Source organism: Drosophila serrata, unplaced genomic scaffold, assembly GCF_035046125.1.
Source record: "Drosophila serrata isolate PLE 108 unplaced genomic scaffold, ASM3504612v1 contig_342, whole genome shotgun sequence".
NCBI classification, from domain to species: domain Eukaryota; kingdom Metazoa; phylum Arthropoda; class Insecta; order Diptera; family Drosophilidae; genus Drosophila; species Drosophila serrata.
In genome coordinates this window covers 37,714-56,027 of record NW_028257240.1, presented here as the reverse complement: position 1 = coordinate 56,027, position 18,314 = coordinate 37,714, and the positions used below count along the sequence as shown (strand labels likewise).

Genomic DNA, 18,314 nt, shown 5'->3' with positions numbered 1-18,314 from the left:
CTGTATGTTGGTCTATCGCGAGTCGGAGCCCCTGAAAATCAATTTATTTTGCTGCCACAAAATAAAACAACATCAAATATTGTTTAGAGAGAAGCACTAACTAAATAAATGTAATGAACTCAATAATTGAAAAAAAAGGATGAATATGTGTCATATTATTATTATTATTATGAATGTGTTAAAATTGATTAATCTAAATGTAATGTTTAATTCCCGTGCGAAGCAGGGACGGGCCGGCTAGTATATATATATTCCTAGTGATCGAATTTCAATCTGCAGGGGAATACAACTTCGACGTGCCGAAGTTAGCTTCATTTGTTGTTTTATAATATACTAGCTGTACCCTGCCACGTTTCTCTGTGGCATATTGTGGTTAAGAGGGCACTTCTGAATACATCAATGTTCCGGCAAAATCATCTTCCTGGCATAAGGTGAAGAAGGCAGTCAGAGTTGTCGCTGGCGGATTCAGGACTCTTTCTTGCACATTTCTTTCTGTGAAATAGATACGTTGACCATTCTCCAAATGGACTGCCAAGTGAACTAAAGCTGGATAGCGTTCATGAATGGGGAACGAACAAATTCTCCATGCAACCTCGTTGCTGCTTATGTATCTTCCAGCCTGGTATTGAGATATTTCATCGACAACTCGTACTGCATTGCTGTCCCCATTTTCTGCCTGAACACCAAAAACTGCCATATCGCTGCCTTTATTCACGTACTTGCAGATATATTTAATCGATTTCACGAAATTGCAATATTCTACGTTGATGTGCGCTTTGTATGATTTTGACAATAGTGGTGAGTATGGAACCACCCAACGATTGTCTACCTCAATATCACCAATTCTCATGTTTAAAGTTGCCGAAGTCCCTCCATCTTCAGTTGACCGTCTCCTATACAGAGGATATCCATCGTCCCCTGTTACGGTGTTGGCTGTAAATGCTCGAGGATATCGCTTGAAACACTTCCCGTCTACCATGCATGGTGAACTTCGGTTGAGGGTACCACATGGGCCATGGATCATGTTCTTGATGACCACTGCATGCAAATCTGTATCAACCTCTGCCCGTGGAATCTCAGCGCATATCACATTGTCAATTTCGTCTGGAGTAATTTTATCATACAGCCAAATCAGTATGTGAGCATGCGGCAATCCTCTCTTCTGCCATTCTACTGAATACATCCAGCACCGCACAGATCCAAAAACTTCATGTTTCACAATGAAATCCATCAGAGACTTGAGCTTTTGTCTGAAAACACGGGCTGTGATGTCATGCCTATCCCTATATGATTGTCCAGGAAATAACAGCTGTACTATCTCGTCCCTAGCTGGATTGCATGTGAAGGTGATAAATAAGTCTGGACGGCCGTAGCAACGAACATATGCCTGGGCATCTTGAGCATATTCATGCATGTGGCGTGGACAACCTATGTATGAGGATGGCAAAATCGTGAGCTTTCCAACGTTGGTTGTATTACAGTCATTCATCACAGCATCCCGCAAATGGATATATTCCTTGGACCGAAGTTTCTTCTGATTCAATCGGAGGAACAGCAAACGTTCTGTTTCAATTTTTGCATACATATCGACAATGTACTAATGAAACAACTGACGACATTTCAATATATGATTGCAATCGGTCCTCCTAACCATTAACCTGTATGAGTAAAAGTTCACCGCGCAGCCGCTCAGTCTCTCGGATGGAGGCCCGTTTTTCGTCAGTCATATTCGTAATCTTACGTCTTTTTGCTTCTGTATTGCGAATACGACGACCCAATCTCGACTTCTTTGGTGGCATGACTTCGTTTCTTACTGAACCTGAACAAAAAAATAAAATTTGTATCTCCAATTTCTTCTTTCAATATGTTCATGTTATGTTTTGAATGTTTGACAGGAAATGCTTTGATTCAGCTGGCTGCCTGTAGAGGGCGCAGCAGTAGGGGCACGGGGAAACGCTAAAAAAAATTGATATATTCCCAAATGCAGATAAGCTATCAACATCAAAAGTAGACAATAACCGAGCTGGAACCTCAACGCATGTTGTGTAAAAATTTGGGCTTAAACGGTTCTGAACTTTTCAAGTCTATGAAGGATGTAGACACGAACAGAGCATTTTTATATATATAGTGACATATCCACAGTCTCATAGACTTTAGCACATGCCTACTTATTCCACATATATGAATCATCATCGAATGATAACCATACAGTCATTGGATACCACAACTCCACACGAGTTCGACAGTAGAATAAACACAAGTCCCCAGTAGTAGACTAAACAAATTTATTGTCTAAACATCCTTTCCTATTTGTCGCGTTCACACGCTCAAAGTTCGGACTCGTTAGCTCGAAAACAAAATTATCAAATTTCAAAAGAGCACTTGTATCCAAGAGCGAATGCACTTGAATCCATGAGAAATTAAATAATCAATTAAGCTCTGTCTTAGAATCTTTCGAAATCAATCAAGATCCACAAAACCTCGAAACCGAGGTTTGATCGTCACCCATCCTAGTTCAATAAGCAGAGTTCAGTTTGAGACACGAAATTATTCGGTCGGTGTTCTTCTCATAAAAATATCTTGTAACTTATTCGGTTAAATAAAAATAAAATAATTTTTTTTAACTTACGAATAACCAAGTATTTAATTGGCGCAGTCGGTAGGATCAAAAATTAAAATAATCCTTTCAGTACGGTATTGGTCAACTTAAAGGATAAGCTATACAACTAGCTATCCAGACCAACGAATTGAAATAGTGATTAAAAAATTTATCCGCTAAAGAATCTACGTGCAAGTAGTATTCTAAATCGAAAATCCCGTGCGGTCGGAAATAAAGTTCAAACCCGAATTTTTAATTCTGTAACTTTTAATACAACCAAACGAAAATCCCGTGCGGTCAGAAATAAAGTTCAAATCCGAATTTTTAACTCTGTGACTTTTAATAAAACAAAACTAAAAATGGCAACAGTGCAACAACTCTCCGAGCTACACTTAAATCAATTGCCGAACCAAATCAAGGAGCTGCATTATTACGATGGCACACCAGGGAAGCTGTCAATATTCATCAACCAGGTTGATCAACTGCTGACCCTGTACCCAACACAAGATAACCGGCAAGCTCATATAATCTACGGCGCTATAAAACGAGTAATAGTGGACAACGACTTAGAAGCAGTAATCCAAGCAGGAGCAACATCATTGATGGAGATCCGAGAAACCCTTTCCACATCGTTTAAGGATCATAAACCATATGTAACGCTGATAAAACAACTGGAGGAGACGCCATATTCAGGGAGCATCAGTAAGTTCATCCATATGCTGGAAGCACAGCATCGTAATATCTTTGATAAGTTAGAACTAGAATGTAATCCCGTAGTTAAGAGCAATTATATCGATATGTTAAAATGGACTATCAAGTCTACAATCGATAAGAAATTACCAGATAGAATGTACATGTCGTTGGCTCGTAAGGATATTGACACTATCCCAAAGTTAAAACAAGAAACTATGGAACTTGGTCTTTATGACGCAAATCCTGAAGACATGTATTTTCAAAAATCTCACGATTATAATCGCAGGAATAAGGGAAACAAAAATCTAAATAATAATCAAAGATATTACAATACCAAACATAACACAAATTTTTACTATTCGTCTACGTCTCAAAATAATAATCAAGCCAGTAACTCGAATCGAAATACCCAGAATCGAAATCCAAATAACCCTACTATTGTTGACCCACAAGTTTATCACAATTTTAGGAACAAGTTAAATCAAAGTAGGCAGAATAACCCATTAAACTATCAGCCCTCTACTTCACACAATCCGGGTAATAATGGTCCCGTTAAAAGACAAAGAGAAAGTAGCAGTGGACAGACTAAAATGGAGGTAGACGTAAATTTTCATCAAACTGCCTCGGAAATCTCGGATACGGGAGAAGAGGAAGTGTCAATCCATATGTAAGAATTGATTATGAAAACAATCTTTACAAAGGTATGATAGACACAGGGTCATCCATTAACATCATTAGGGAAACTTTTGCGAATTTAGAAGAAAATAAAGAAAACCTCACGGTATATACAATTAAGGGCCCAATAAAATTAACGAAAAGTATAATGATTAAGCCCGTTAAGTCCGTTCGAACAAAAATTCTATGTTCACAAATTTTCTCAAAATTATGATTTCCTGTTAGGTCGTCAATACTTAGTAGATACCAAAGCAAAGATTGATTATGAAAAGGAGACTGTAACCTTAGGTTCAAAAACCTATAAATTCAGATACGAGGATAAAAAGGGCGAGACCGCATCAACTAGATGCCTTGACCCAATCAAAAAGGGCAAGACCGCATCAACTAGATGCCTTGACCCAACCAAAAAGGGCGAGACCGCATCAACTAGATGCCTTGACCCAATCAAAAAGGGTGAGACCACACCAAAAAAGTGTCCCTGTCCAAAAGACAAAAAGGTTAACCCCAAAACCAAACAAAAAGTGGAGAAGACCGCACCCCTAAAGTGTCTTACTCCCAAAAACAGTAAAGATGCAGAGGATGCAGATGCAATGCAATCCGATCCCACATCCATTACTAACGAAACAATTAACTTCGCGATCAATAATGTATTACGCGAATGTAATAAGTTTAGACTCGAACACCTCAATGTTGAAGAAAAGGAATGTTTAAAGAAGGTCCTATACAAATATAGAGACATTCAGTACAGAGAAGGTGAGAATTTGACTTTCACTAGTACCATTAAACATGTTATCCAAACCCAACATGAAGATCCGGTTTATCGCAAACCATACAAATACCCCCAGAGTGTTGATCAGGAGGTAAATAAACAAATTAAGGAAATGATAGAGCAGGGCTTTATCCGAAAATCTAAGTCCCCCTATTGTTCACCCATTTGGGTAGTTCCAAAGAAGGCAGACGCCTCAGGTAAACCGAAATTCAGATTAGTAGTCGACTATAGGAATCTTAACGAAATAACAATAAATGATAAATTTCCGATTCCTAGAATGGACGAAATACTTGACAAACTGGGTAGATGTCAGTATTTCACTACTATTGACCTAGCTAAAGGTTTCCATCAAATTCAGATGGAGGAGAAATCTATTGCAAAAACAGCGTTTTCAACCAAACATGGGCATTATGAATATACCCGCATGCCCTTTGGCCTTAAAAATGCACCGGCAACTTTTCAGAGATGCATGAACAACTTGTTAGAAGATTTAATCTACAAGGATTGTTTGGTATACTTGGATGATATCATAATTTACTCCACTTCATTGGAGGAACATATTTTATCATTGAAGAAAGTCTTCGAAAAATTAAGGGACGCTAACTTAAAATTGCAATTAGATAAATGTGAGTTCATGAGGAAGGAAACTGAATTCCTAGGACATATTGTCACTACTAATGGAATTCGACCTAACCCAAACAAAACGAACGCAATCACAAATTTCCCATTACCAAAAACTCCTAAGCAAATAAAATCATTTCTAGGATTATGTGGACTCTATCGCAAGTTCATTCCTAACTTTGCTAAGGTAGTTAAACCTATGACCCTAAAGTTGAAAAAAGGAGCGGTAATCGATACCAAATGCAGAGATTATGTTGAATCATTTGAAAAACTAAAGGTGTTGATAACTTCAGACCCGATTTTAATCTACCCTGATTTCTCAAAACCCTTTTCTCTAACAACTGACGCTAGCAATATAGCAATTGGTGCTGTTTTGTCACAAAACCATAAGCCCGAATGTTACGCGAGCAGAACGCTAAATGGACACGAAATAAACTATGCTACTATCGAAAAAGAATTGTTAGCTATAGTTTGGGCAACAAAATATTTTAGGTCATATCTATTCGGAAGGCCATTTGAAATATTAAGTGATCACAAACCATTGGTGTGGCTTAACAACATTAAAGAACCTAACATGAAACTACAAAGGTGGAAAATCAAATTGAATGAATTTGATTACAAAATTAAGTATCTTCCAGGCAAAGAAAATTATGTAGCGGATGCTCTTTCCCGCACAGTAATAGAAGAAGCTATGGTTGGCGAAATTGCTGATAGCATGGATGCAACAATCCATAATGCTGCAGAAGATAACTTAAATTACATCTCCATCACCGAAAGACGCTAAAACTATTTTTCAAGACAAATAGAGGTAGTAAAAGGAGAAACAGACACAATTAACACGAGTCATTACTTTCAGAAATTAAAAATTAAAATTACATATAAAGAAATGACGATCGAGTTGGCTAAAAACCTCATCAATGAATATTTTTGCACAAAGAAAATCACTATTTATTTCCCAGATGACGGCGACTTTCTGACATTCCAAAGGGCGTATATCGAAATCATACGCCCTAATTGTTTCATAAAATTGCTGCGATTTACTCAGAAATTAACTGATATTTTGACGTATGCAGAATTTAAAGATTTAATCTTAAAGAAACATAAAGAACTTTTACACCCAGGTATAGAAAAAACCATTAATTGGTTTAAAGAAGAATATTACTATCCTGACAGTCAGAAACTCATTCAGAACATTATCAATGAATGCGAAGTTTGCAATATAGCTAAAACTGAACATAGGAAACGAAACTTGTATTCGAAACGACACCCGAAGTCTTAAACGCTAGAGAAATATATGTGATCGATTTTTATCTAACAGGGAACCAAATCGTCCTATCTTGCATAGATATCTACTCGAAATTTGCTACTCTAATCGAAGTAAAAAGTAGAGATTGGCTGGAAGCAAAAAGAGCCCTCATGAAGATATTTAATGATATGGGAAAACCGCAAGAAATAAAAGCAGATAAAGATTCAGCGTTTATGTGCATAGCATTGCAAAACTGGTTAAAATCAGAAGGCGTAAATATAACCATCACAACAAGCAAAAACGGTGTATCCGATATAGAAAGATTTTATAAGACTGTAAATGAGAAGCTGAGAATTATTGGTAGTGAACAAAATATAGAAGATCGATGCACAAAATTTGAAACGATTCTATACGTTTATAATCACAAAACAAGGCACAATACCACCAAAAGAACTCCAGCAGACATTTTTCTATACGCAGGTAGCCCTGATTTTAATGTACAACAGAACAAAATTTACAAGATTGACCAGCTAAACAAAAACAGACATAGTTATGATGTTGATACGAAATACAGGCAATCACCATTAGTCAAAAGTAAGGTGACCAACCCGTTTAAGAAAACAGGTCAGATTAGACAAGTGGATGATAAACACTTCGAAGAAACAAATAGAGGCAGGAAAATCGTACATTACAAGTCCAAGTTCAAGAAACAAAAGAAAACTAACAAAAGTAAATACGATAATTCCAGACCCATCGAAGAAAATTAAGAGATGCCCCGTATTCCCCATAATGATTATATATCAGGCAATCATCGCTCTTATCGCCGTAGTCCAAGGCAGTAGCATAGAAGTAAATTCAATAAGTGCTAAAAATGGATACCTATTGTTTCAAACAGGAGTTACGGAGATACCCACGAGTTACGAATATCATTACTTAAGCATAAACATAACCAAGACCATGTTAATGTAGTAATAATAATAATAGATTATGTAATAGATTACTTAGTTGAAAAACTAAAACGGGAAATAAATGGTTTGAGAATAATCAAGAGAACCAAACGAGGTCTAATAAATATTGTAGGAACAGCATACAAATATTTATTCGGCACACTAGATCAAGACGACAGAGATGAGTTAGAAAGCAAAATTAATAACTTGTCAGAAAATTCCGTTCAGAATCATGATTTGAATATGATTATTGATGTGATTAACAGCGGGATAGATATCATTAACAAATTCAAAATTGAAAACGAAAAACAACAACAGGTAGCAGTACTTATTTTCAATTTACAACAATTCACTGAGTATATTGAAGACATAGAAATGGGTATGCAACTCACGAGACTGGGAATTTTCAATCCGAAATTACTTAAACATGATTATTTGAAACAAGTAAATTCCGAGAAGATGCTAAAGATTAAAACATCCACTTGGCTAAAAACAGATACAAATGAAATTTTAATAATTTCCCATGTTCCTACCGAGATAACAAAAGTCCCAATATTCAATATAGTTCCATATCCTGGTGAGTCCAACTACATCCATACTGAATCTATATTTGATAAGTTTTATATTTACGAAGATAAGGTCTATAATACACACACAGGTAACCAATTTTCGATAAGTGTTTAATAGGAATTATTAATGTAAATACACTAAAACACACAAAGATTTCCAAATCAATTATGTTGAACCAAACATATTAGTCACCTGGAACATTCCAGAAACACTTGTTAATCAAAATTGTATCAACAATAGAGTTTCTATACAAGGAAACAACATTATTAAAATAAAAAATTGTACTATGCAAATAGATGAATTCATAATTTCAAACAACCTTGCAGATTTTACACAGTCAATTTATATTGTAAACAACATTTCCAAAATAGAACCTTTGGCATACATTCAAACAAGAGATATAATTGAATCCCATGTAAAATATTACAGCATGTTTCAAATCATATGTCTTACATCCTTTGTTATTACAATCCTAAGTTTAATATTGTATGTCAGTTATTAATTTAAGAGTATACCTAAGAAACTCATTGTTAAATATAAGAAAACACAAGAAGAACAACCGATCCCGGAACAAATTGTAAATGATCAGATCATACCGGAAAATAACATTATGATTTATCCCACGTTATCCGCCTGAGGACAGGCTAAATTCAAAGGTTGGGGGAGTGACATATCCACAGTCCCATAGACTTTAGCACATGCCTACTTATTCCACATATATGAATCATCATCGAATGATAACCATACAGTCATTGGATACCACAACTCCACACGAGTTCGACAGTAGAATAAACACAAGTACCCAGTAGTAGACTAAACAATTTTATTGTCTAAACATCCTTTCCTATTTGTCGCGTTCACACGCTCAAAGTTCGGACTCGTTAGCTCGAAAACAAAATTATCAAATTTCAAAAGAGCACTTGTATCCAAGAGCGAATGCACTTGAATCCAAGAGAAATTAAATAATCAATTAAGCTCTCTCTTAGAATCTTTCGAAATCAATCAAGATCCACAAAACCTCGAAACCGAGGTTTGATCGTCACCAATCCTAGTTCAATAAGCAGAGTTCAGTTTTTGAGACACGAAATTATTCGGTCGGTGTTCTTCTCATAAAAATATCTTGTAACTTATTCGGTTAAATAAAAATAAAATAATTTTTTTTAACTTACGAATAACCAAGTATTTAATTATATAGATTTAAAATATTTTTTTAGAATATTGATGTGAATCTTGTCTTAAAACCCTATAAACCTCAAACCAATCCGAACTCCTATTGCCCCATCTTTTCCTAACTTAAAGGGTATCGTGATTTGTTTAAATCAAAACATTCAGTCAAAGCTTTCAATTCGGTTGATATATGGATAATTTCACTGGACTTTGCCTAGGCTTTTGACAAGATTTCCATCAAAACAATGGATGTCAACTCGATCCCTTCATGTTAAAATAATAGTAAAAAAAACCGGCAAATCTCTTTTGTACAGCTTTCAACTTAAAAACGGTATTATTCAAGGTTACCCAATATCAGCCATCTTAAACTAATTGCTTACCACTCCCTAACCATAATAAACTCTCTTCCGAAGAGCAATAAGGCACAACTAAAAGAATAACCCTCAAGATAACTTTGAAAACTCATTTTTAGCAAATCGAATTCTCACTCTTAGCAAAGCGTCAGCTACGTTACATGTGCCGGAAAAAAATTTCTTGGGTAAACATAATCACATCGCCATTCCCTGATAAAACAAAATTTCTTTCTATATAAACATTTTAAGATCATCCCTATCTCTCCCGTAAACCCCAACCAAAAGTTACTCAAATAAAAAATACAACCCTGAAATAAACCTAAACGCAAAAAATACGACCCTAATTCAGCAATTACAATTACCCTCATATGGACTATAATCAGCTCTTTCGCTTCCCAAAACTTACTTTACTATATCTATATCTAGTCATCTGTAAGATTCTTAAGGTGACTAAATGACTTAGTGAGAGCCAATGACACATACTCAATCAAGTCTGGACTCCCACCCCAATGTTCATCGGTCCTCTCTAGAGAAATTAATTATAGCTATTTAAAAAAAAAACAAGAATGGAAGCTAACTTCGGCACGCCGAAGTTTATATACCCTTGCAGATAGAACTTCTATGACTAGGAATCCATACAATATAAATTATATATATTTGTGTTAAAAAACAATGAAGTAATACCTGCTTTCATTTCATTCACCTATACATATTATATTTGCAGTTTTACATTCTCAGATTTGCATTTTTCCTCTACATCAAACGATCGTTTGTATGGCACCTATATGATATAGTCGTCCGATTTCCATGAAATTTGACACAAAATTTGAGACTAATATAAAATGGCTATACCTCATTATTTGATGAAAATCTGTTGAAAACTGAAAAAGTTAAAAATTTTTAATTGTATTAATTTCTCGATCGTTCCTATAGAAGCTATATGATATAGTAGTCCGATTTTCATAAAATTCTACAAAAAATTGTAGAGTATAATAAAATGGCTATATATCAAATTTGATTAAATTCTGTTGAAAACTGAAAATGCTATAATTTTTTTGGACAAATTTTCCGATCATTCCTATGGCAGCTATATGATATAGTCATCCGATCCGACAGACGGACAGACGGACATGGCTAGATCGACTCGGCTGTTGATCCTGATCAAGAATATATATACTTTATATGGTCGGAGGTGCCTCCTTCACTGCGTTGCAAATTTCTGACTGAAATTATAATACCCTGCAAGGGTATAAAAACGTAAAAAAAAACCTCGAATACGCTATATACCATAATTCACTATGCTCCATAAAATTTATAACGAACTCAAAATTGTTTAAATTAAACTAATTAAAATTAAACTACATAAGAATAAAAGGCAATGAGAGAGTGGACGTGACAGCCATGATAACGCAAAAAATGCTACAAACAGTTCACCCAAAACACACCGCCAAGACAACAATAAAAATTAATAAATAAATAATAATGGGATGAGCCTAGGATACACACAACTCACAAATGAAAAGATCACTTCACAGTGTTTGCCCGTTCTGTAAGACATCTAATATAAAATCTTATTAAACTACAATGCACTTTTCCAACCCACAACCATATCTATTTTCCACGAAAACCCAATCCAATTCCAAGTTAACCCAACAACAAGCCTTTTCACTGTCAATAGACGTAGAACAACGCCAAAAGGTGCGTCGAACGTTAACATGACTCATTCCTGTCGTTTTCAAAAAAAATCTTTTTTTTTTTTTTGTAGGAAAAATGTGGTTTTGTTATTTCGAATAATGCTGCATCCAAATTTTCATCCAGTATCTTCCAATGACTTATGACGAAATTAAGATTTAAGAACAAAGTTTATATAGGCAGACATCGAAAAATAATTATAACCACATAAAGGTTTTTGATTTTTTTTTTAAACGAAAGTCTTATTAGATAGTGTAGTAAAACACTCGATAAATGATAACACTGTAACTGTTTCAGGCAATTACGCGACGTGCGTAGGATCTTTATCGGTGGAAATGTAATTTTGAACTAAATATAACATACAAATTAAATCTAGCTTGGGCGAGCGGATTAAATGGTCTTTGAACTGATAGAGAGGGAGAGAGCCTACGGGACATTTCGAATCGGATAGAGGAATCACACTGCGTAAACAGATAGTTTTGAGACTCAAATATGTATTTGCATTATTAATCCATAAACATAATTAATCGAATACGCCTAGGGCAGACAGAATATACTCATGAACGCACTTTAAAGTCTCCTCTGCAATAACACTGCGATAGATATTAAGCACGAATTAGTGAGTCTAGAACCTTATCCCTTTCCTGCGAGTCCCCAATCCAACTCCTAGTTAATCAAGAACTGAAAACTCAAAAAAAATTCTTTCCTTTCTTCCCAAATTCAACCTCCCAAACAAATTTCAGTTCTAAGTTCACTATCACATCTAAAGATCTTAATACGTAAATAGCCACAGTAGCTAATGATCTTAATTTCTATATTAGTTTTTAGTTTAAACCTATTTTTAGTTTTGCGAAAATAAATAAATTAAAATAAGGTAAGTTTCAAATAAATATGAAAAGAAACCTATTTAAAATAGGCAAAATCTTTGGTTTAACAACAAAATAAAAAATACCCTTGCAGGTTTAACTTCGATCACTAGGAATATATATATAAAAAATATATATAATTTCAATATATTTATGTTAAAAAACAATAAAGTAATATCTATATCTAACGATTGTTTGTATGACAGCTATATGTTATAGTCGCCCGATTTTCATAAAATAAAAACCGAAATACAACAGATAAACATAACTTATTGAGTTATATTACTGATAACTCGTAATAAGCACGCACACAAAAAAAATTGCGCGGGGTAGAAACCGATCTAAACAGAAACAGAGCAAGAAAATATGAAAGCTTTTATCTAAGTCGATTGCACTAACAACGCTGATTCCGATGTAGCAGTAAGCGGTAATCGCAGAACACAAGAAAACAAAAGCGAAAGGCATATAGAAAAATAATATAAAGCCGAATTTTGTTTTCGGAGGTTAAAGTCACTGTCTTTATATAAAATGATCCAGATGTTTTGGGTAAATATAGAGCGCCGAAACACTGACTTGCCAAAAATTTTGATTTTGCAGAACAAATGTTCGGAGAAAAAACATTGAACGAAGGTAGAGCACAGGGAAACACGTCCACTCAAAGCTTAGCTGTCTACTGATATCTTTATATAAAAAGACTAGCGGCCCGTCCCGGCTTCGCACGGGCATTAAACATTACATTTAGATTAGTCAATTTTAACACATTCATACTAATAATAATAATATGACACATATTCATCCTTTATTTATTTGTATTTTTATTTCAATTATTGAGGTCATAACCCTAAAAGAAAATACATTTATTTGGTTAGAGCTTCTCTGTAAACAATATTTGATGTTGTTTTATTTTGTGGCAGCAAAATAAATTGATTTTCAGGGGCTCCTACTCGCGATAGACCAACATACAGTTGACCATGAGTAAAACATTTCTTTCGCAGATCGATCCCTACTAATTCACATGCACTTCACTGTTCAGTTTTCAATAATTAAAATTATATATCAGGTAAGTTTTTATGCAAAGATTTAAAAAAAGTTTACTTTCGTATCAATTCTGTCTTCTATTTTGTGTCCATCTTTCCCTCCTCCCACTTCGTGTCTGCATGCAGCTATTAAGATACATACATCGATGGTGCGAAGTGTAAGAAAAGGCTTCGAGACCATAAGAAGTTCTACTTAGCACTCTTAGGTAATTATGTTGTTTTTTTTTAGATATTGATTTCGATTTATTTTCCATATTTTCCTTTTGCAGATGCAATAAGTCAAGTTGATGCAACGGAGCCATCTGCTAAACTGTTGACTAAAAGCACTAAGCAAGAAATACATAGAGAAGTCAAACACTACAAAATGCAATAAGTCAAGTTGATGCAACGGAGCCATCTGCTAAACTGTTGACTAAAAGCACTAAGCAAGAAATACATAGAGAAGTCAAACACTACAAAAAAGTACTATCACCAAAACGGCTGAGCCTGGAATCCCAGAGCACCCGAACGATATGTCTAGAACCCCAGAGTGCGTTCGGCTTTTTCGAGTTCGAAACCGGGCACAACAAGAATTCACTTTTCGACCGTGGAACGATGAGCAGGGGTGCGTTTCTTTGCGCTGTGCTCTCGTTTCTGTGTATATGTGTACAAGGGCTCGCACGTTTGTATGCGTCTTCAAATTTCTGTATGCAGTTTTTTTTTAAGATTTTGGGCGGCCACAGCCAGTGCGCCGAAGCGGCGGCTCACTTATTCGCATTTTAAGCGCACTTATTTGTTGTTTTTTAGCAAGTGAAAAAACTTAAATTAAAATAAGAAGTAATTATAGTTAGATAACTTAAATAATTTGTCCCCCAATGCAAGCGCTAGCCGCTAAGCATTTTGCAAAGAATTAATTGACAGCAAACGAATTGCAATGTTTTTGTTTTTGTTATTTTTTACTATGTTTTAAGTTAAAATATTTAAGTTTTGTTTTTTATATCTATAGATTAAAATTATCCTAATAATATTTTAAAAGAAAATTTTTAAAAATTCTTGTATTTGTTAATAAATTTTCAGTTTAAACACAAAATTGTGAGGGATTTTTCGTTTTGCAAAGAATTACTTGACAAACTGTATGTATGTATGTATGTATCTTCACTGAGAGACTAGTTTTCGTAGAAACGGACAGACGGACATGGCAAGGTCGACACGGCTGTTGATGCTGATCAAGAATCTATCTACATACATACATACATATGTAGATATGTATATATGTACTTTTAAGGGGCCGGAAATGTTTCCTTTACTAGTATGAAAATTTGCGACTAAAATTCTAATATTCTGCAATGGTATAAGTTTTAATTAAGAGGAAGCGCTGAATTTGCATACATATATACATATACAAACATAGTACATAATCCATATATTTTTGTATATGCAAATATATTTTTTTAAGTTGGTAGATATAGAATTAAAGCATTTTCTTAGAAAACCGATCGTTGTTGTGTTTATTACATACCAATCTTCTGCTTACACCAGAAGGCGCATTACGAAATCCCTTGATTGCCTGAAATACGCCACCTCCAATACATCCCATAGCAAAAGCACCCCCACAGTCGTCAACTATTCTATATGGGCAAGGTTCCCGAGCGTATTCTTCCATAGTAGGGAAAATGTTATTATATAAAAGGCAATACAATTTATATTTCCTGTGCTTAAGTAGAGGTGAAGAAACATCGATAAAAAAAATAAATGCATCGATGTTTTCCGAGTTCTCTAAATCATCGATGTTTTTTTTTTACTCGATGTTTCGATCCCGTCACTATCAAGAGCAAAGTCAAAGGAAATAATAATAAAACTGGGTCAATTTTATAACAGACGGAATCGCCCCGGACATAGTTAATAAGCTAATGTTTATTAATAAAAATGAGCATTTTTATTTAATGTTTAAGATATTTACATGAAATGACCTAGGTTAATAGTTCTTTAAGTTGATTTTATGGAGCAAAGTGAGCAAATATTGATTTTTTTAATACAAGCTTAAGAGTGCTTTGAAATAAATTTAAAGCAATTATTTCAATTTTGTACAAAAACATCAAGATATTCATACACCGATGCCTACGCATTTCTATTAAGAGGATATGTCCGTCAAATGAGCGTCGATGAGTTAGCGTCGAAATGGAACGGTGGGAAAATGGAACACGGCGGGGACATTTAATTTTTAATTTATTTCGTAATTAGGGCACTAATTTGAATAAAATACAGTTTCAAAATGCTGAAAAATGAATTTAATATTATTTTATACTGGGTTTGAAAGGATTTGACAGTTGGATATATTAAAAAAAAGCATGTGAAAAATCGTGTTTTCACGGATTTCTTAATATCTCGGCTAATCGAACGCGTGCAGCAATACCCGATACGCCAAAATAAAGGACATTTATTGTACTTTTAGCGTACCAAGTTTCAATTTTTTCAAACCGTCAGTTTTTGAGCAAATTGCATTACAGTGATCTAACCTCGGGGTCGGCTCCATACAAAATAAGGCATCAAAAATAGTAAGGCATATAACTTCGATTTACGAACGCGTGCGCATATGCACGGTATATAGGCTTACTAGGGGAAGATTAAGGAATATTTGGTGAAAATTTCAATTGTTTTTAACAGTCAGATTTCGAGAAAATCGAATAACAGTGGGTGGTGTATTTGGGCTGATATCCAAGGCGCGAACTATGAAAATGGAACCAGATGGGAACCAGCAGAGAACCACTCGCTGAACCAGACCATGGAACCATGTTAAGAAAAATACTAAATTAAATGAAAATAGCAATTTGTTGAATAAAATATTAAGAAAAGTGACTGACAATAAATAGAAGAGCCATTCAAAACAATTTAGTGTGATTTTCATCTAAATTAAGGAAAATTGATCTATTTTGTTATTTTTAGATTATTTTAGTATATACCATGGCGGCATGTTATGCCGCTCCCCGACAACCAAAATCGACGCTAACTTTTACAAAAATCTTACTCTCTTAAATGAAAGCGTGCAAACTTGCACGGTATCTCAAAAGATAGGGAAAAATATTCTCTAATTTCGAATTAAATCTTAATTCAATCTAACCGTCAGATTTTGAGAAATTCAAGTGTTTCTCTTTCCGACCTCATTCACAAACACTGGTTTCGTAATGACCCTAACGCCATGTGCCATGCCCCATACCATATTCCGACGCTAACTTTTAAAAAATTGTAACTCCCTTAAATGAACGCGTGCAAACTTGCACGGTATCTCAAAAGAAAGGGAAACATATTCTCTAATTTCGAATTAAATCTTAATTCGATCTAACCGTCAGATTTTGAGAAATTCAAGTGTTTCTCTTTCCGACCTCATTCACAAACACTGGTTTCGTAATGACCCTAACGCCATGTGCCATGCCCCATACCATATTCCGACGCTAACTTTAAAAAAATTGTAACTCCCTTAAATGAACGCGTGCAAACTTGCACGGTATCTCAAAAGAAAGGGAAACATATTCTCTAATATCGAATTAAATCTTAATTCGATCTAACCGTCAGATTTTGAGAAATCAGCAATTTCTTTTTCCAACTCATTCATATCGCTTCCCACGCCCTATCGATGAATAGCCCGCCAGAAAATATTCCTATTAACCATTTAAGAATTGTATAAAATATGCATGCCACATGAATGGAATTGACATTCCAAGCATTTCAGTATTGTATATATTATATATTGTATATACAGTCGAGTCCCGATAATTCGAAATGGCAAGGGGATCACTTTTTTTACGAATTAGACGGGAATTCGATTTATCGAGATTTCTATTTAAAGGGGCTCAAAAATGAAAGAGTCGAATAAACGGAGTACTTACATTTCACATAATGTTTACATATGTGTTTAGCTTTATTAAAATTAAACAAACATAATAAATATGTACATTCATTTGTACGTTTTTCAAATTAAAGGAAAATTAAACAAAAAATTAACAAACAAAATTAAGCAGGAACATTAAATTATTAAAAACGAAATTTCAAGCTTTAAAATAATTGGTAATTTTTTATTGCTTCGTGTTTTTTCTTTTATTTTCCATTGCGTTTTCTAAACCTATTAGGTTGTCACACACTATTTGGCACATCATGAGTCGAAAAATAATGTTTAAGTTGAGGAATTAATGCTCTGGTTTGTAAATTCTATAAAATTTCTTCTCCGTTCTGATGTCTGCAAAATCTAACGTCGTCAAAATATTTCGCATCGCATTACGATTTATAAGAGGTTTCGAAACAAAATTACGATTTATAAGAGGTTGAATATTCTTTGCGTTGCGCCAAATACTACGAATTAACGAGGGGACCAAAATGTATGGAATTTTTACGAATTAACGAGTTTTTTTCAAGGGGACAGAATTTTTTACGAATTATCGCGATTTTCGATTTAGCGGGGTACGAATTATCGGGATTCGGCTGTAATATATAAATTATATATTTCGATATATCGATAGGGCCGCTTCCCACGCCCTATCGATGAATAAGTCGGGAACTAAATTCCGGTAAATCCAATTTTTTAAAAAGCAAGCACGCGTTCTAAAGTAAGCGCACAATATATTTTATAAAATGTAGTTAAATTATTTTAATTTGTTTTCTTTTTTAGACCGAGAAACAATGCTCATATCTGGACTGGAGCGTTAGCCCGATGGTGGTACTCTCACCGGATGCCGATATAAGTTCAGAACAACTATCGTTATCCCTTTCGACCTTTTCCCACAGTGCTCGAATCTGGTCGCGACGCATTTGACACGTATATGGAGAGGGCTGGGTGGTTTCTGGGGCGCCCAGAGTGTGGATCTTTGCCTTAAATTGATTCACACGGTCTGTCGTGGCAATAAACTTCCTCAACGCCATGCCGAGGGCGGATTGAGCCATTTTTGTGGTCGACGAGTGAGCCTTGACGATGGACCTGGGCTAGTATTTAAAGCTGTTTTCTCTTGAGCGGACAGCAGTGGACTTTAATTTAAGCGGAGAGGGTCGCAGAGATGCGGACTGATATCGGATTGATGGAATCGGTCATGGTTAAAATATGGGAATAATTTT

General features: G+C 34.9%; 1 protein-coding gene across 1 annotated transcript in view; it reads right to left on the bottom strand.

Annotated features, from left to right (window-relative positions):
• The window catches only part of LOC147642868 (mitochondrial import inner membrane translocase subunit Tim17-A-like), a 42,749-nt gene extending 27,258 nt beyond the window's left edge, over nt 1-15,491 (bottom strand). The window contains exon 1 of the mRNA XM_086838001.1: nt 14,734-15,491. Coding sequence (XP_086694127.1) covers nt 14,734-14,877 — 144 coding nt within the window. The 5' untranslated portion in view covers nt 14,878-15,491. The remainder of the gene's footprint in view (nt 1-14,733) is intronic.
• Nucleotides 15,492-18,314: the final 2,823 nt, after the last annotated feature.